General features: G+C 42.2%; 1 protein-coding gene across 2 annotated transcripts in view; it reads left to right on the top strand.

Annotated features, from left to right (window-relative positions):
• The window catches only part of GNAT1 (G protein subunit alpha transducin 1), a 104,632-nt gene that overhangs the window by 15,784 nt on the left and 67,857 nt on the right, over window positions 1–20,991 (top strand). For both annotated transcript variants that reach the window (XM_069206824.1, XM_069206823.1), the window contains exon 2: window positions 16,296–16,338. In XM_069206824.1, the coding sequence (XP_069062925.1) occupies window positions 16,296–16,338 (43 nt within the window). The remainder of the gene's footprint in view (window positions 1–16,295; window positions 16,339–20,991) is intronic.

Genomic DNA, 20,991 nt, shown 5'->3' with positions numbered 1-20,991 from the left:
GACACTGCGCTTGCGCTGTACAGCCCATAATTGCAGTGCGCACCGAAGCAGACCAGAGGGAGGCAGCTGTGCTGAGACATGTTGCCGTTGGACGATGAGGAGAGGAGGACCCCGGGAAGACCCAGGTAAGTTCTCGCCTCTTTTGTCATTGTTTGTGCACACTGGTGCACAAACAAGGAATTAAATGGCAGCTTTCGCTGCCTACAGCCCTGGCCTGAACTCAGGCCAGGGCTGTAGACAGTGAAAGATGCAGGTTGAGGCCTCTTGTGCACCGTCCTGGCAGCTTTGTGCACCGGCCTGTCCCATGTGCACTGCACACAGGGCAGGCCAGTGCACGACAGGCCTGGCACCTTTTGTTGCATATGCCCCTGGCCGGGATTCAGGCCAGGGGCCATAGGCAGCAAAAGAAAGGTGCAGTTTCAGGCTTCTTGTGCACCGGCCTGCCCAGTGTGCACTGGACAGGGAACCGGCCGGTGCACAAGAGGCCTGAAACAGCAGCTTTCGCTGCCTGTGGCACTCCTGATTGCACCCATTTGGGAAGTGCTAAGCAGGGTCGGGTCCGGGCTGACCAGGCCTGACCCTGCTTAGCGCTTCCGAGATGGCCGCATTCAGGAGGACTCCGCAGGGCATGGAACTCCGGCTTCACGGAATTCCACAGAGTTTTTTTTCAACTCTACAGGCTCAGGATGGAAAGCCAAGTTTAGTAGTTTATCAAAGTTAGGCCATCAATATTAGCTGTAAAACTTAAACGGATGCATAACCTACAAAACAGGGATGATGCATGTTTACAGGTACTGCTCAGAAGGATTGCTGCTAGATTCAGAATCATCCGAAAGGCGACAGAGAAGACTTTGGGTCACCACATTCCACAGAGAATATCGGTTATAATTGGTAATTCTCTGAATTGACTAGCCAACAAATTTGCTGTTTTAGGTGAAGTCTCGAGCCGAGAATAGAAGTCAAAGAATTGTTTATGGGAAGCAGGGATTGAAATGCGACTATTTATTGTGCATGCTCTCCATGCCATAATTGTACACGTTTTTTCAGGACCAGTGCAAGATAAGTTAGCTGGTCCTGAAACCTCCCTTTTTTCTAAATTGAAGATGGTCAAATACTGGGACATTCAGTTTTCACTCACAGCATGGCAAAACTTTAGATACTGGTTCTGTTTACAAAGCAAAAAAAAAGCCTACAAGAACATAACTTACTTTAGTTAAGGTACTTTGCACCGCTTAGATTGCTGTCTAAATGCAGAGTGAAACAAATGGTTTCCTCACCTTTGAACATTTCAGTTTGTCAGATCAAGACATAGATAGCTTTCAAAAATACAGATTATAGAAGACTTAAGTACATATGCTTTCAAAATACCTACCAAACATAAATACCAGTCTACAAAATACTTGTCAGGAGCCCGACCCACCATCAAGTATTTGTCTCCAGCTATGCTAGGGCGCTAGTTAGAATAGTAAATTAACTATCTCCTACAACCGGTCAGGGGTTACTTGTGGTCTGCCTCATAGGGGACAGGACCTTTCAGTACTTCTTGGACTGTTACAATTAGAGCAATACCAGGATAATTTAGATATGTCTGGTTCCTGTATGAGGTGGCGTGGGCAAAACAATGATGTGTTGAGATGCGGCCCTCGTAAATATCACTGGTAGAGATTAAATCAAGCATTCCACCCATCACTTTTTTGTATTCTTCAGTGCAACTCCAAAAGGGTCACAAGTATACTGTACAGAGATATAGATCCATGCTCACTATACTGCTGGAACCAAGTACCCCCCTACCGAAGAGACCCAAATAGGCTGAAACCAGTTTAGGGTTGCTTGTGTTCCAACTCAGAGGAGACCTAATCAAGCAGTTCATCCAGGATTGTTCCTATTGGAGCAGGACCTAGGCTTATTTGCATATGACTGGTTCCTGTCTGAGGTGGCCTGGTTGACAAATAAACAATGAACTGTGATGTGCTTTTGAGTATTTACCAGCAGTTGAGATTAAATCAAGCATTCTATCCGTTACTTTTTTGTAATCCTCAGTCAACGGAAAAAATACAGAGTGAACATGATCAATTTTAGGGCTACGGAGTGTAAGATAATTTCAGAGAAATATGCTGATAACTGCAATTGGTTAGTACCATATTCCTGAAATTAAGAAAATCTCTTACATACTGTGCCTTTGATACCCATAGACTAGAAAAGCAACATATAATTGTCTTGAATACTGCACATAGGTCAAGAATTGTGTTTTAGTGTGCTGGTCCTGATCAGTCGAGGTCAGAAACTCTTCTCTAATGCCAATACGAGCGGTTTCCACTCCTTAGTAGGGGCAGAATGCCAACTGGTAATAAGTGAAAGTGCGATCGATCTCCAGGTGTGAAGAGAACTGAGATATTACTTTTTCTACAAACACCTTTTCCACAGATGGCAAGCACGATGTAGTTTTTGTAGATGGCTAGAAACTGAGGGTCAGAAATGCTGTTGTTTTCTTTAATTTAATGGATTTCTAAGCACCTACACCTGCGCACTTAACGAACTTTAACAAACTTTAAAATAAACAATGAAGAGCTGAGACAGATTAGAATGACTAAGGAGAAGACAAGACAGAACATAGAAACCAAAAACCATGGAGAAAGAAAGAAAGGAACCAGACGTATGTGCTACTCTTCTTTGACTAATGTATAAACAACGAAGAATCATATCAAATCTCAACCACAACCTCAACATGAGGACGGAAAGACAAACTAGTATCTCTAAAAGCATTGCCACAAGATGGGCTTAAGAGGAAAGCTGAACAATGCTAAGTCCCTTTTCTAAGGCCTGCTTCTGAGTAATGTTAATCCAATCCATCAGCAGTTGTTCAGGGAAGGGGTTGTGAATGTAAACGAAAACCTATCTTGACCTGGTTCACTGAAAATCAGAGACAAGAGGCCTCTCCAGGCAGGGATCAAGTTACTTAAGGAGTCAGGCAAGTCCAATAAATCTAACCACACCAGTAGACCATGGTGGTCCATTGCATCCCATCAAAAAGCTCCCAACCCTGAGCAAAAACGGATGGGTTCAAAGCATCCCACTGCTTTCCACCACCGACAAACAGAAGGAAGAAGAAGATACACCGCTGTCATCTTCCATCTACTGAAGGCTGGGAGTAAGCCACAACTGCAGGCCGGCCTCCAAAGCAAAGCCCCAGTGGAGGCCTAAAACAGTCCAGCACATCATGGCCTGTGCCGCGGTCTACTGAAGGCTTTATGTCCTTCATTAGCACCAGCAGAGAAGGGCAGAGCCAATGTTAAAGCCACGTCAGACACCACAATCTCAAAATAGAAAGCCAGGGCTTCAGACAGCAAAGATGGTACACGAGCAAGGGGCGCCCATTTTCATTTGACAAAATCTGCTGAACGGCTGTACGATAAGAACAGTTACACAACCTTTGGCCAATGCATGCTTTATATGTCCTGTCTCTGACTATTGAAAGAATGCACATTATAGAAAACGGCATCGCCTACTGCCAAAGAATTGTAGAAGAGCTCAGAGTGGATGTGACGCAGCCATACCCCACCTCAGGTCAGAAGCTCAGAGATTCCACTCAGGGAGCCAAAATTGAGTAAAGCCCATCATCTTTCAAAATAACTTAGGGCCTCATTTACTGAGAAGTGGTGGTCGCACTGCGCTGCGCCAAATTTGGCAGCGATGTGCTGTGTCACTTCAGAAACGCAGGGATGCGCTGTATTTAATACAATACGACACCCCCCTCTGTTTTCCCTAGCGCTGGCGCTACAATTAGCTACCTAGCCCCAACACAGGCACCCTTGCACCATAGTGCAAGGGTGCCTACTTTGTAGGGAATTATTGTTCATGTGCAGAAAGGTGTCCCTACCTGCACATAAACAATCAACAATGGATATTTTCTAGTCCTATGTGTGCTGCACAATGCACATAGGTGTAGCAACTCGTAATTATTTAATGATAGTTTATGTACAGGAAGGTGCTCCATCCTGCACATAAACAATCATTAATGGTGTTTTGCATTCTGCAGCACACATAGGAAAAGCAAAAAACAAGAGAAATAAAAGTATTTCTCCTCGTTGTGCCATGCTGATGCTACCTCTGGGGTGTCGTTAGCTTCTGGACAGCCTCAGGTTTACAAATCCTTGTAAATCTGGGGCAGCATCAAAATGCAATGCATGTTGCAGTGGAACACCCACAGCATCATCCAATGCACGCCCCTTTTACGCAAAGTGATGCGTGTAGAGGGGCTGTATTTACAAAGTAGCGTTATGCCACAAAAAGTGGATTAATGCCGCTTTGCAAATATGGGGCAGGTCTCTGCGCCAATGGAACATCATTAAAAGTGACATTCCGGTGGCGCAAGAGCCTCGTAAATGAGGCCCTTAGTTTTAGGGGAATGTTGCTTTCTTGGATGCTAATACATAAAAAAGTAATCTTCATAGATGATACTTTCAGAACTAAACACCATAGTACTGCCTTCACGTGAGCTGCAAAGAGGTGTCTTGAGGGTGCTCCATTTCTTGCCTCAGCCTTGAACCTGCTTGGCCTGTATTCTAGTGTTTAATGCCTCTAATCTGTTTAAGGCCTACAGGGCCACTTTAAGAGGGGTAATTGTAATCCACCTACACAGGGATTAGATTGATTTCAGAGTCAATAATCTGGCCTGTCTCAGCTGGCATCTCTGGTGGCTAGTCTGAATGTAGAGGTCTCTTACGAGACAAGCATTGGCAAAGTCAATAGGTGCCACCTATGCAAGAGCTTTTGGCTTTGCCGTTGTATTTTAGCCATGGTGTACACCAGCGTGGCTGCTGTTCAGCATGGCTAATTTCATTGGCATAGAGGAGAGTGGCATGTAGTGTCGTAGAGTGAAGTGACATAGAGTGTCGTGGAGTGGCATGCAGTGGCATTGAGTGGCACAGCGTCTAGTGTGCTGAAGAGTAGAGTAACAGATTACAGTGGAGTTGCGTCTAATAGAATAGAGTGGAGCGGCGTAGTGTGGAGTACAGTCGTGTAGTGGAGTGTTGTGGAACGGAGTGTCAGAGTCGTATGTCATGGATTAGAGTGCCATAGATTGGAGTGGCGTACAAGCCATGGAGTGTCGTAGAGTGGCATACAGTGGATTGGCATAACGTGTTGTAGAGTGGAGGATCATAGAGTGGATGGTTGTAGAGTGGGGGCATAGAGTGTTGTAGAGTGCAGTATCATAGAGTGGAGTAGAGTGGCATTGAGTGGAGTAGAGTGTCGCAGAGTGGAGTGACCTAGAGTGTAGGGGCTTAGAGTGCAGGTACATAGAGGGGAGTAGAGTGGAGTGTCTTAGACTGGAATTAAGTGTTGTAGAGTGGAGTGCTGTAGAGTGGAGTGGAGAAGAGTAGAGTGGAGTGGCATAGAGTGCCGTAAAGTGGAATAGAGTGGCATAGAGTGGAGTATGATAGAGTGGAGTAGAGTGCCATAAAGTGGAATAGAGTGTCATAGAGTGGAGTATGATAGAGTGGAGTAGAGAGCAGTATCATAGATTGGAGGGAGTGTCGTAAAATGGAGTGGCACCAAGTGAAGTGGTGTAGAGTAGAGTGGAGCAGAGTGGCATAGATTGGAGTGGAAGAGAGTGGTATAGAGTGTCATAGAGTGGTGTGGAGTAGAGTGGTGTAAAGTGTAGTAGAGTGGCATAGAGTGTAGTGTCGTATAGTATTATGGAGTGTTATAGAGTGGCGTGGAGGGTAGTAGAGTGGAGGGCCTGTTTAAAGAAAGGGAGCACTGGTGGAACAATACAATAAATAGGCTATGCTCTATGAGGGGGACAAAGACATGGTGGACAGAGTAAAACAAATAAAGGCAGCAAATAGAAAGCATGTAAATGTGAGTTATAAACTACAAAGCCAACACATTCCTAGGCCACCTTTCCAAATGTCCCCATGCCATCTTTAGCAAACCAGACAGCTGCAATGTCTGGTAGACTTCGACCTAAAAAGAAGTGCATCAAAGAGGTCTCACAGCTTGATTCAGACAGTGGGAAATCAGGACACAGCTATGTCACTCTGAGTAGTCTGACTATTTTTTCTTTCACCAGACTCCCACATTCTCATTTTCCACGGTTCCTGTATTTCTTGTTCTTTTTCACTTGTTCCCTTGCTGTGCCCCACTGCGCCTCCGGGAATGGGCAGAAATGTAGTGTATCTACAAGATATGGCACATTTCTGTGCCCTCCCCCTCTGCTGGCACACAAATTGCTCCCATGCGCTAATGCAATCACCCTTGCACCATGGCACAAGGATGCCTGCATTGTGGCACTCCTTGTCAGCCAGACCCTGGACCATAATAATTTTTGAGGTCCTAGCCGCACACTGCACCACTGGAGCATCATTGTTTGATGTTCTGGTGGTGCAGTTTGCCAGCCCATATTTACAAGGCCACGCAAAGCCATCTTGCATGGCTTTTCATGGCCTTGTAAATTAGAACCTATTTAATGCATAACACTGCGTGAAAGGGGCGTTCCATGGGTGTTGCTTGGAATGTTCCCACACAACACCCATTGACCCAGAAGAAATCTGACGCATTCCCAGATTTACAAGTCTGTGAATGTGTCAAATTCCAACGCCACCTCATGGGTGGCGTAAGAGTAACACAACTGGGAGGGATATCTTTATTTCTGCCCAAATCACCTCTTGTGATTGTTTTTTTTGCAGGAAAGCGTCCTTTCCTGCACAAACACTATCATCCCCACAATGCAGGCACCCTTGCAGAATGGTGTAAGGGTGCCTGCTTTGGCACGTGGCAGCAATTTGTGTGCCAGTGCAGGGGGAGAGGTCAGAAATGCGCTGTATCTTGTAGATGCAGTGCATTTCTGCCCTTTGCCTGTGGTGTAGGGCGACATAGGAAGGTCATTGCTGCCACGGGTCTTGTAAATGAGACCCATAGTTTGAAAAGTTATGACAATATTAATAATATTTGTCAGGCGCCCAGCAAATGTTATTAGTGTCCAAACTTGTGAGCTAGATATGGCAACTGCCTTTTGTTGTGGCAGCTTGCACAGGGCCTGTTCATCTTATTGCCCCAGATCCTGTTTGATATAATTTTAAAAGTTGTTCTGTGTTAGTTTTCTCACTTCTGTGGGTTCAATCTTGTTTTCTGGCCAGGTGAACTGTTGTTGATCATATGGGTAATATTGTATGATTCTGGGAGTTACATACCTTCCCTTGGATCCAGTAAGTGTTTCTTACGGTACAAATCTCAAGGTAAATGTGAGCACTCCTTGTCAGCCAGACCCTGGACCTTACTCGGGTTTTATGGTATTTTTTATGGAGTTGGTCCTTGTTATTAATAGTTCTTAATGTGAATACTGGCGGTTTATGCCCTCAAATCCTCAATGGATAATAGGTATAGAAAGGGTAATCATATTGGCAGCAGTATTTTTACTTTTCTGCATGGAATACCTTTAATTCACCAGAGCAGGTTTCATTCACTATAGACACCGAAACACTCTCCTTTAGTTATTTTCCTATATTATTCCCTCCATGTGCAGGCCTTTAAATCAAGAGAGGAGATCTCACTCCCCCATACAACCAAATTTGGGTTTAGTTTTGTATACATTTTATGTATCATTTTTATACACGTTGTAGTCTCTTCTGACAGTATAGACAGGGACGCTGGCCCTGAAGGAAGCCCAAGAAGCTATAGGCTATTTGAAGGGAACTAAAACATGGCGGCCTCAAATTAAGGTGGACCCGCTCCACTTGACTCTTTCACTTTACCAGATGGCGATCCCAATAAAGCTTCTGGCCATCCGTTAGGTAACTTATTGCAATTCTTTTATTTTTGTCCCTCATGCCCCTTTATATTCAGCATCCCATTGCTGAATAGTTCTCATTTTGAGAAGCACCCTTGCTGAATTACAAGAGATAAACGCCCTATCCGGCCTTGGTCAGGTGGGTAAGGGTTCAGCGTCCTAATAAGAAATTAACAAACATAATACTTTGCTATCAGTATAGGGCCTTAGGCTGTTGGTTCCATGTCAGGATCTGATTTCATAATCCTTCTACCCTAGACTACCAATGTGTATACAGCAGTTTCAAACATTTTCATTTGCAGGGCTCTTTGTTTCACATTGTGAGATTTATTGAGCATTGGTCGTTAGCACCGACTTCTCTTCTGTGGAATCTGTTGTTATCATGCATGGTCCTTTCTTGGTTCTGTGAGATCTAATGATTGTCCCGTGCATTGGCTTTATATAATGTTTACCATATAGCTGCTTGGTAGTACTGGCCGTGATTATATCAGATCCGTGGGACATTGCTTAATTATAAAAGTCTCTGTTTGATGGGATTTATTGGGTGATCCTTGATGATAAAGTCCTTGGATTTATTGGAACTGCCGAGTGTTGCTTATTTGTGCCACTCTTTTACCGCAGGGGAGGTGTTGACTGTTTCTCAAGGGTTCAGGTCTTAATGCATTCGATTATGTTAGACATTATTAGATAGTACAAGTATATATTCTGTGAGATCAGTTGAGGTCCGTTAATGGTAGACATCTAAGTTCCATGGAATTAGTTGTGTGTTCTGGATGGCATTTTTCTTAGCTGTGTGGTTGATAGGTGTTCCAGGTCATGTTCATAGCAGGATACAATTGTACTGTGGTACAGTGCGTGGCACCCTGGTTGGTTAATGTACAAAAATGGATATTTAGACATTTGAGACATCTTCCATCTCCTATGGGGAACACCTTTGAAACAAGGAGATGCTGGTTCTATTTTGTACTTTTATTTTCATCGTAGATATACACAGCTCCTATCGTTTCTACAACATTATGCAATGTGGTTTAAAACCACAGTGGAAGTGGTATTACAATTAAAATTCAAACATAAACAAGTACTGGTAAAAACTAGTAGGGCTGGTGTTGGCTACCAATGTGTGGCTTTGCAAAGGCTTGTGAATGTTTTTTGTAAAACTGTACAAAAGGACTACTTTTTGTGTGTAAGTGCACATTATGCAAGAGCAGAATAATGTTACTCAAAGAGAGGTAAGTCAATGGATGAAATGCGCTGACATTGTGCCCCATGCTGTATGCTGTGGTGGTTAAAACAACAATGTGAATGAAACACTAATGGATGATGAGAGATGGCTGTTTCACCCTTTAATTAAATCTATCTATGTATCTATCTATCTATCTATCTATCCATCTATCTATAGATATATATTTTTTTTCCTGAAGAAAACAAAGGTTGCAAGGACATTACAGTTAGGTTTACTTTTTACCCACACAGATCCAGAGAAATTTTGCAGTTGTAGTTATACTTATAGTTATACTTATGTTAAGAAACTAAAACCCGTGGCCTAAAGTTACCTGATGGCACAAGTTATAGCTTCTTCTGATAAGTATAAGTATATTTATAACTCCTGAATTTCTATGGTTTTGTGTGGGTGAAACGTGAACCTAACTATAACATCCCTGTAACCTTTGCTTTTTTAGTGAATTTGTATGTTTTTTTAAACGTAAAATAATACAACCACTGCCGCACACATGGACAACCAGCCCGCGTGCACCAAACCCCACACAGCACATGGCCTTTGACCATACACGGCGGGGGTTTTGTGTGTGAGTGGGTGTATTTTTGTTTTTAATTGTGCCTAGGATCCACAGATCCATTGGAAAGGTACACTGGAGCTGGGGTCGCGCTGAGCACCCTAGGGGATCCGCGGATCCTCGCTTAGGCCCCCTCCAAAAAATTGGGTGCAAATTCTTGCCCATGAAGGGCCCCTCTGAGACCCCTCCATGTGTCCTATGGGACCAAGATACCTGTATTCTGACCCCTTATCGGTTTTAAACTTTCATTTTTCCTTCCCCGGCCCAAGCGACAGACGAAATGGCGGCCACATCTTTCCTGTCAGGTTGTTGCCAGCCAATCAGGTCCTTCCTTTTCGCTGGGACCTGCGGACCCACTGCAAGTGGATCCGTGTCCCTTGATGTCTATATTTTTTATGTCCTCACTATAACTACCATATATATATATATACACACACACACACACAAACACACACATATTTTATTTACATCAAAAAGTATTGGCTAATGGCAGGTATTTTGGCAATTAAAGTAGCAATATATCCTTTATTGTCCGTCCTCCCACCAATCCATTGCCCTTGACATTACAAATAATATTACAGGTAACACAAAAACGACAATTACATCACTATAAACTCACCAGTAGCATCATAATTATATGATATCATCAATAATAACATACTTGCCCACTAACCTGTTCTTAAGTACTCATTAACAGAACAACCTGTATGTACTTAGGGTTAGCTCATCCAAATGTCTTCAACAGTGTAGCTTAATGAGCTACTTTAGATATGGCAAGTAGGATATTCTTTCGAAGAACAAAAACTAATTTAGATAAATAAATATCGAAGTATGTCTAGTGCTAATATATATACAAATGATTAGAAGATGGCTATATCACACTTTAATGTCCAATTAGAAAAATAATTAATTAACTTAATTGAAATCTAAATAAGTACATGACATCTATGATAATATCCATGATATAAAAAAAATCAAAATGTATTGAAATGATTCACAAAATACAAAAAGACCAATACATACACTAATGGAATGTACAAACCTAACTCAATCACCCATCATTCACACTCTATTAAAAACTGTGTTGGAAACAATACAGAACAGTTGATAACCCCATAATAACAATTGTCAAAAATATCTGTAGACCTACTAATCTTGATAAATCTCGATATACATTTTATTTAGACTGATCTGTTATTGTTGTAACAATACTCTCGGACGAAAGTGTACACTTTGTGTATATTTCCCTGCTTGAGCTACTGTTATTAAGTCAGGGTACCCCATTGGTCATTTACCTTCAACAGTGTAGCTTTCAGGGTACATAAAATTGCATACACCCTACTAAGTTTACAACTCAGGACTACAGCAGACGTGTAACTATAACTTGGGCAAATGGCATTGTTGTAAAATTAACTTAGCTATCCCTTTTGGTATGGATTATTATTGGACAGTGAGAATCTACAGGTAGTGGCCACCCTGGTAGATGATCAGCTGCTTGATGATGGAAAGTGGAAAGGTGCAACATCTTATAAATATAACTCTAATGCGTGTTCACTCGGATATATTGTACATATTTTTGTAATAGACTATGAGGAAATACCTGAGAGCTGAAACTGTATACAAATATTGTAATGTAACTGGAGGCCTAATTCCTTAGTTCAGTGGTTCTTAAGCCATAGTCCCTGGGGGTCCACAAAGCCTATTTAGGTGGTCCACAACTGTTTATAAATTTAAATAATCATGTCAACAGATTACTACATTGCATATACATAAAAAACAACATTTAAAATTCTAAGTTTTAAAACACAATATAAATGTAAAGAAATTTGAAATCTCTAGGTAAAAATTCACTTGGTATCATTATTGTAATTGGCCGAGGCAGTGTAGTACAGCAACAGAATCTAGTGTGGACTGTCGGAGGTCTCAATTGAAGGAACACCGGCATGCGGCAACAAAAAGAGAGCATGCATTAGGAGCAAAGAAGACAGGTTTATTCTGGAGACTAGCATATTACTTTGTCTTTTAAAAATAAAGCTACATTTTTAAAAGCTGTAAATTTCCCATTGAAACGTAGATTAATCTATATTTTTGCTTTTTAATTAATGGTGTATTTGTATGATCTTTCCTTGTTTCTGTATATTTGTGTATTGCTTTGAGGTTCAAATGATCGATATTACTTAGGTGGGGGTCCCAGACTTCAGACTGTGATTCACAGGGGGTCCATGGAAATCAAAAAAGTAAAGAATCGTTGCCTTAGATTATCGGGTGATATGATGTATAATGCCATATGTTATCTGGAATAGCCTTAGTGCTGTAATTTGTTAAATGTGAATGTGTTGTATTACATAGAATGTGTACATCAATTAAATTCAATTGCGCATGCCTACCATGCTTACTTTAAAACATCTGTTTCACTTTCTGATGTTCAATGTTCTTTGATGTCCAAGATTTCAAGGATTTTCAAGTAAAATGCTGTTAGGGACATTTAAGCCTATTTCTAGTACCTGTTTTCTAACAGAACATAGACTGAAACATAAACACAGGCATGCTAAAGAAGAGCTAGTACTGTGTATTCAAGATGGTGTGTGGGTTATTGCTTTAGAAAACCCTAGGGAGATTGTTGAGTGGGAGCCCATTTGAGACAGGATTGTGCTTCCTCTAAAAGTAAGATGGCACAGTGTGTTATGATCATCATATATTTTGTATATTTTGTATTCTAGGTATCTCCTTTTTGAACTATGTATGCCAGAGTTCTCCCGCCCTTCCTATCATGAAAGCTACTTCTGAAAAATTAAAACCAACCTGAGCTACTGCCTAGTATGGGGATTAGATAAGGGTAAATAAGACTCAGAGAACAAACGCTGCTCCTGAAGAACCCTAGTTCTACGTCAGAGTAATATGAGGACAGGTTGACCTATGGGGTTCTCAGGCACCAGATTTATCTGTTCATCCTTGTTTAGAAATTACCTCCATGTGGTGGGTGTCTGACTAGGTCTGATTGTCTTTTTATTCTCTTTATCCTGCTATACAGGGGACGACACATCTCTCATTTGAGAGTCAAGCCCACAAATACTTCCATTACCTGTCTGATTGACCTGAAATTCACTGATTCGTGTCCACAAGGAAGAAAATCAGGAAGTTATTTTTCTTACATATATTTACAAGGAGAAACATCATTCATGTATTTTGCCCAGTACATGTATATTTCATAGCTCTCTACAAGTAACTGTATCTCCACAGTCGCTCCTATGCTCAAGGGCATTACATGTGAGGAGGTAATGAAACATAAATCAATACATGAAGGGATGGGGGAAGGATGCAACAAATTATGCAAAAAGAAAGGAAGGGAGAGAAAGGCAACAGCAGAAAAAATGCACAGGACAAATGGGAAAGAATTAAATTACAAAGAGAGAAGATGGAAATTTGAAAAAAGGCAAAAGGAGGAAAGGAGCAACAGAAAGGTGGACAAGAGAAGTAAAGCAAAGAAGAAAAGGAGAAAAAAGAGGAAAAGAACAGCAGAGAAGGAATGGAGAATGAGAATGAAAAAAGAAGAAGTAGAAGTAGAAAATGAGAAAAGAGAAGAGAAAAAGGAAAGGAAAGGAGAAACAAGAGAAAGGAAAGAAGAAAAAGGAGTAAAAGAGAATCGGAAGTGAAAATAAGAATTGAATAAAAGGATAAAAAGGAGTGAATGAAATAAGAAGGGGAGAAGGATCAGAAAAAACAAACAATGGAAGAGGAGAGGAGGAATGCAGAAAAAAGAAGTAACGGAGAAAAAGGAGATAACTAAATTACAAAGGAAGGAGGACGGGAAAAAGAAAAGAAAGGAGCATTGAGAAAGAACTCGTGAAAAAAGAGAAAGAAATCAGAAAAAGGTTTTATAGAAGATGATAACTTCACCTCTTATTTTTTTTTTTTAAACAGTCAACAAAGTTTTACAGAACCCAACTAAGTGAAAGGCTGCCAGATCTTTTCTGCTAATTGTTTATTCTGAAAATGTTCAACGATATACAGAAATAATATATAAACTAAGAACAGAGTGGAATGAGATAGAGAAGAACTTCATATCAGACAATTGAGGTTGGGGTCCATACAGAACTGCAATCACCTTACTTTATCAGAGGCTACAGAGAGGCACATCCAGCCTTCATTTGGTGTGGTTATCTGCCTGCTTTCCAATGCAGTTGAGAATAGCTGATGCTGTTACTTTGCTGAACACTGGTTCTATTGTTCAGAAGAAGAAAGCAGGTCTGAACCAACTCTGAAACTTGAAATGGGTTGCTTTTGTTTGGCTTAGTTAGACGAGAGTGAAATGGGGTTGTAAATATTGTTATAAAGAAGCTTAATGATATAATAATTTTACAATATTTTTTACTTTTCACACTCATGATAAGTATGTTTACCACTATTGTGCTTGTTTTCATACTGTTACAATTCATATTGTATGCAATAGAACAGGACTTCTGATTTTAAAATCAATATAATCTTGGTTTCCTAGTGTGCTTGAGTGTGCCGTGCCATGATGAAAGGATTTGAGTTTTGCTAACTATCCCCGTGATACCGCAGAGGATCTATTGTTACTTAGAATGCATTTCTCTCAAGTAATGCTCAGTGGGTTGCAGGGTGGTTGCACTCCATTTGGCTTTCTGTCTCAGACTGGCACATTGACACAGTCCTTGGTGCCAGGGGGTCCAGAATGCCTATCATTGGCTATACTTTGGAAAGCAAACCAGAAACCATATCAAGTTCTAATGAGAAATTAAGAGGAACATGTAAAAGAGAACATCTAAATCCTACAGAGAATCTATGTGCACAGAGATCGAGATCAATATGACTGATATTAGTATATAATGTGCACCAATGATTTCATGTGGTGAGCACTGGCACTCAGTGCTGGGGACAAGGACTTATTTTATCATCCGACTTTTACGTATAGCAGGAAAACAAAAGTCACAAATGACAGGGTGAAAAGTGAAGGGAAAAATAGGAAAACAGTGGTAAAGGGAAAAATCTGGGAATAAAAAGAAAGGAAACTGCAAACGTGAGAAAAACAGACAAGAATTTCAGGCTTGTTGAATAAATAGGCATAAGGTGGATCAAAAACGAACATTCTGTATCTCTAGTAATGGATTCCCAAAGCTTGGTTTTGACCATGACACTTATATTTTTGTAAGTTAAGAGTGGTCTGGGATTTCTCGGATATATAAGCAGACTAGGGTGACATTTGGCTCAAGGAAAGGCGGCAGTGGGTTTCCCCGGGAGGAAATGTGCTCTTCTGAGCTATCAGCTTGATTCTGCAGTAAATATTGAATCGAGACCCATAACAGAATGACATTTGTTGTAACCCTTAGTTAGGAACATGTCTGAAGCAGAATTCCAACTGGAAATGATAAATAATGAAAGTGTATAGGATGCCATCTTTCAGGGGGTTGTGTAAAGGATCCTGCATAAGGATTGCGTGAACTGGAGAGGAGAACTGAGACATTAGCAGCCATTCTAAAACTAATCTTGTTGACCAATGACTTTCACTCTTCTTTCATTGGGGCCTGCACTATTGGGTGATTACATCCTACTAAGTAGGTGTAGTCTTCGTTGGTGGATAGTGATAGGCCTCCCTACTCTAATTTAGAAAATAAAGACTTCAATCTGATAGGTCTCAAAAGGTTCTTCGAAACACAATTCATGCTCTATGGGCCAGATGTAACAAAAAAGGCATTTGCGATTCAGAAATAGCGATTTTTAAGAAATCGCTATTTCTGATTCGCAAAATGCAATGTATCATATTTGCGATTCGGTAATAGCGATTTCTTAAAAATCGCAAATGCTATTACCGAATCGCAATTACCGAATCGCAAATTGCGATACAGACCCCATTCGCACCTATGTTCCTGTAGGCCCATATTTGCAAATTGTTTGCATTTCCCAAATTGCAAATTCCTATCTGGAATTCGCAATTTAGGAAATGCAAAACCCCAGGGCGCTGGGGGCCTGATGCCCCCTCTGCTGCACCCAAAAAAATATTTCAGGACATGTAAGGCGCACACATGACAAAGGGGCATGTGTGCGTTACATGTCAATTTTAAAATTGCATTTTTAAGTTCAACTTGGTGGTAATAGCGATTCCTTAATGCCAAATTCGCATTAAGGAATTGCTTGTTACATGTGGTTTAGAAATCGCAAATAAGGATTCCTTATTTGCGATTTCTTCTTCTGTAAAATGAGTTACCCCACTGAAATATTGTAGTGCTGGAAGTTTGTGCTCATCTTGTTTGCTAGTTGTAGAGGATTCAAGTAATTAGGGTATCATCAGAGGTTCTACCCTTGGCAGTGCTTTTGTGACCCCTGGCTATGATGTGCAGATGCATTTGAAAGTGTGCTTCAATTAATACAACATTCTGTAGCCCATATGGGAAAGGGAACCCAGATACTGAAGAATGTCACATGATGTCACTTCTTACCATTGTGGTGAAATATATACTCTATGATGTTGCCAATGTCACAGAGAATAGGTCACTTCCTGTGCCATTTTAGGGACAAAAGCAAAGGGTTGTCACTTCTGTTACAACCAGAAACGGCATCCATGTTGTAGAGCGTCAAATATAGAACAGCTAAAGATTGAGGAGTTAATGTTAGACATGTACATAGTTGCTGAGTTTGCTATTGTGAACTGGTCATCTGGATGCATCTTGTTCATGTTCTTATCTTTCTCCTTTTAGGAGCTGGTGAGTCCGGAAAAAGTACAATTGTCAAGCAGATGAAGTGAGTATTATGTCTCAAACAGTTCTAAAAGATGGTCATGCTCCTTTCTCAAACCTTCACCCTGTCCAGTTCTGAACTAGAATCCCCCTAAGTTAGCATTCTCCACTGATATAATACCTACCTTATCCCAATAGTGAGCTCTTCTGTACAGTCCTCCAGGCATCATTTTCCTCCATCCTCTTCCACAGCTGGCACTATTACATTGCTCTCCATATATGCCTCTGCTGCCCTGTGCAATTAACCTCAACTACCTCTCTTGCAGAGCTCCTTATCATCAAAGCTTCTATTAAGTTTATAAACTAACCACTTCAATATTATTTACCAGAGCCCACCCTCTCTCGAATTCCCACATTGCCCCCTCTCTAACACTCTCTAATACCATCCCTAACGTCCTGAACTTCTACGTCATTTGCTAAATGTTCATTGAGTCTGCCTGTAAGTAACCTGTGCGTTCCTCGTGGCTGGTCCTCTGGTGCTTCTCCGTTGGCTTAATAAAACATCCACCCTAGTGAGTAAGTAATAAAATCAGTCAGGTACTTCTAAATGTCAGTGATGAAAACATGGATGTGACGTGTAGGATCTGTTCATTAGGCTGTGGCGTTCTTGCCACATATGTCTCCTTCCACTGGTTGTCTAGTTTCTTCTCTTTGAGGTCTCCAAATTGACCACAGAGGTCTGGCTGCCTGTGACCAGAGCATGGCTGTTGTTTTCTCCTCTGTCAGTGCTGGGGAAACTAAAGAGCGTTTACCATAGCTACATTGCTGGATTGTCTATTTAGGTGTTTACAGTTAGTACTTTAATGTAGTGCCTGCCTGCTGTTTTCATAGCTGCATTGTGGATATATGATGGAATATTGCATGCGCAAAACACACATGCCTGAACAATGTGGACGGTATAACAAATGTGTTTTTTCAATGCATTCCTTTACCACGCATGCCTTTACAACGATTTTAAGTTGTAAAAGCATGCCTAGTAAAGGCATGTGTGGGAACGGCATGTGTGGTTCTAGCGTGCCACCCCCCCAACCACCCTAAAAAGATATCTACCCGACACCCCCACCTGCCCTAAAAACATAACTACCCTGACATCCCCACCTGCCCTGAATACATATCTACCCTGTCCCCAACCTGCCCTAAAAACATAACTACCCTGACACCCCCACCCTTAAAAAAAATAACTACCCCACCCGGCCCCCTAAAAAGAAATAACTCTACCTCCTCCAATACCCCTAAAAACTTTCCCCCAGGCCCCATTACCTGACCGGGTCCTCTCCAGATGCACTCTCCCTTTTTCTCTGCCTTAATCACGCATGTGCGTTGTTCACCACATGCGTGGTTAAGGCAGAGAAAGAGGGAGTCGTTGTTTTGGCAAGCGTGGTGACGGCATCGCGGCAAATGTGTCTCGTTGTATTTGCCACGTTGTAAGTAATATTTCCCCTGCATTGCTGGATTGTCTATTTAGATGTTTACAGTTGCTGCTTGTATATAGTGCCTGCCTGCTGGTTGCATAGTTGCTTTGCTGGATGGTCTATCTAGATGTTTACAGTTGGTGCTTGTATGTAGTGCCTGCCTGCTGTTTACATAGTTGCGTTGCTAGATTGTCTATTTAGAGGTTTACAGTTGGTCCATGTTTAGAGTGCCTGCCTGGAGGATGCCTACCAGTTGCACCTGCTTGCCTATAAAGATAATCTACCATGGCTGCCTGCGTAGAGTGCATGCTCTGGTTACCCTTCTTTTGCTCCTAAATGACTCTTTGTATCAGTTACCATGGTGGCCTATAATCAATGCATGCCTGATGGTTGCCGTTTCTTACTGATGGATGAACCCTAGGGGCATTATCCATGGATGCCTGTAATCCAGAGCATTCCCCCGCCTGCTTTCCTGTCCTTCCTGGATGGACTCTTTAAAGCATTTATTTGAGTCTGCAATTAGTGCATCACAGTGGTTTTCCTCCCTATCCCTCAAACCCACCCAGGAAGCAGAACCCGTTCCTTCTCCGGGGTGCAAGGCGATTTATTCTACCCAACCATCTCTCTTTGTCTGATTCGCCTCCCTCCACATAAAAGTGCTCCTGCGTAGTCTCAGCAGTGGCGAAGGCAGTGTGCCTGGCCACTAGTGCAAGGAAAGAAATGGCAGCACAACCACTTTTGAACTGTGAAATACAACAATAATCAGGGTTTAGTGGGCCCTTCAGGCCTCTGGGCCCTGGTGCCACTACACCTTCTGCACTAAAGGAACCTACGCCACTGAAACTCAGTAACAAGAGGAATGCATTTTACTACTTATCCGCTTCACACTAAAACATTTCCCACATAGGACACAGTCAAAAACAAAACTATGACTTAATTTAAAGTGCAAGTGTTCCATCTATCACCCCTCTTCCACTATATGTCCGTTATATGCTTGTACGTAAAGACGCAGCAACCCATGTTTGTATAAGGGCATCACTCTGTTCAGTCTTGCATAACAAAACCGATTCTTACCCAGGCCACACTGCAATGCAGAACTCTTATGACTGAGCCCTGTATATGGCGTATCATGCAGCCTGTTGACTAAGGGGCATGGGTGCCTCGACAGAGGTATGAAGCGCTATATAAATGTAAATACAGCTACAACCACTACTGTCACAACTCCTCTGCCATCCCCAAATGCTGATATATAGACATTACATAAATGCAGGATTCTTAATATACACACTTTACAGTCACTATAAACATCCAGTTCTGGCAGTACTATTACTTTGCATCCAATGGCACAGCTAATCAATGAACACTACAGATAGTGCACAGTTAGGGTGAGCTGATCTTGAGAACCAAAAACCGGTACATTTTGCAAAAATAGAAGGACTACAATTTCACATCAACCTAGCAGAGCATAATGACAGCTCTCATCAGCATAGGAATACAGAACAGGCACCATGAAAACAAATAAAATGTAATTTTTAAAACAAGCACCATACCTGTTAATTAAATTGGTAACTTATAACAGCTTCTAACTACCACAGCTTTAGAACACTTACAATAGTGACTTTCACTGTTTTCAGTCAACTCCCTCTAAAAACCAGGACATAAGCCAAATTTGCCGAAATCTGCCAGGGCAGGTGGCGAAAAACCAGGACTGTCCCTGCAAATCCGGAACGCATGGTCAGCATATGCACAGTGGTCCTACACCACCTCAGCAGCAAATGATCCTGCAACATCCACCACATCATATACCCCTAGTAACCAACGTTTCAAAAGCACCTCCCACTGCCAGTGCATAGTCATCATTCCTAACAGCGAGAGCTGGTACACCAGGCCAGTGGTTCACCTCAGAAGTTGCTCATCCATTTCCTGTCCGTCTTCAGCTAGTTCACACTAGAAGAGATGGTCTATCGGATACGTAGCAGTGACTGTTATTGCCACCCCGAGGTCCCCTGTCTTCCTATGAAAATGCAAAATGATTTGTCACTTTACCTTACAAGAGGTAATCAACTCCAGTGGCGGCCGGCAGCTTTAGGAGGGAGGGGGGCAGGCAGTCAGGAAGCACACACACACTCATTCTTTCACACACACATGCACGCACATCCAATAACAACACTCATAACATTCAAACATGCACGCACGCACCAAATATTCATTTTAAAAGATCAGAAACACACACGCACTCATTTTTTCACACACACACGCACGCACATCCATTAACAACACACATAACATTGAAAGATACAAGCACACACCAAACATTCATTTTAAAAGATCACACACACTCATTCTTTAACACGCACACGCACATCCATTAACAACACTCATAACATTCAAACATGCACACACGCACCAAACATTCATTTTAAAAGATCGCACACACACACACACACTCATTCTTTCACACACACACATCCATTAACAACACTCAAAACATTCAAACATACATGCACGCACCAAACATTCATTTTAAAAGATCATCCACACACACTTACCTTCAGCCTCAGAGGTCTCAGGAGGGTTGGGACTGCTGCCTTCCCTCACTGACTGACCTTACCTTCAGCCTTGTCATAGAGTTGGATGGGGTCAGTGAGACTTCTGACCCCACCCCACTCTGTGACGAAGTGTCACTGATTTACACTCGTCCTGGGCGCTTCAGGGCTTAAACCTGCAGCGCCCAGGTCGAAGTCAATGGGTGACGCTTTCCTCGTCACCCAGGGGAGGGCCTTGAGGCACCTTTGTTGAGCCGAGGAGGTCACGCCCATAGGAGCTGCGACCTCCTCAGCCCAGCAAAGTTCAGTTCAGGCAGCCAGTAGTCTGCGCAAATCACGCATGTTTGCTCCTGGCTGCCTGACCTGAATATGAAGAGTGTCTGTCAGGCTGACCTTTGTTCAGCCTGACAGACACTCTTCATGAAGGACAAAAGGTGGGGGGGGGGTGGCCCCTCTGCCCTAGAGGACGGGCCGCGCCTGATCAACTCACAACAAACATCCAGCAGTGTCATCCATCCATTGAATCGCACACGACTGCTCCCTGCTTAGAAAATAGTCTGTGACACGACCTTATCCAATAATTTACAACTAATCTCGAACCTACCATTTCAGTCAAAACCCTGGAGAGAATAGGTACACACTGGGTACAATAATACATAAATTCGTAAAGCTCCCAGGTGCACACCAAGTCAGGTTCTA

This window comes from Pleurodeles waltl, chromosome 9, assembly GCF_031143425.1.
Source record: "Pleurodeles waltl isolate 20211129_DDA chromosome 9, aPleWal1.hap1.20221129, whole genome shotgun sequence".
Lineage (NCBI taxonomy): Eukaryota > Metazoa > Chordata > Amphibia > Caudata > Salamandridae > Pleurodeles > Pleurodeles waltl.
Note: the sequence above shows the minus strand (reverse complement) of the source record. Positions and strands in the feature narration are given on the sequence as shown.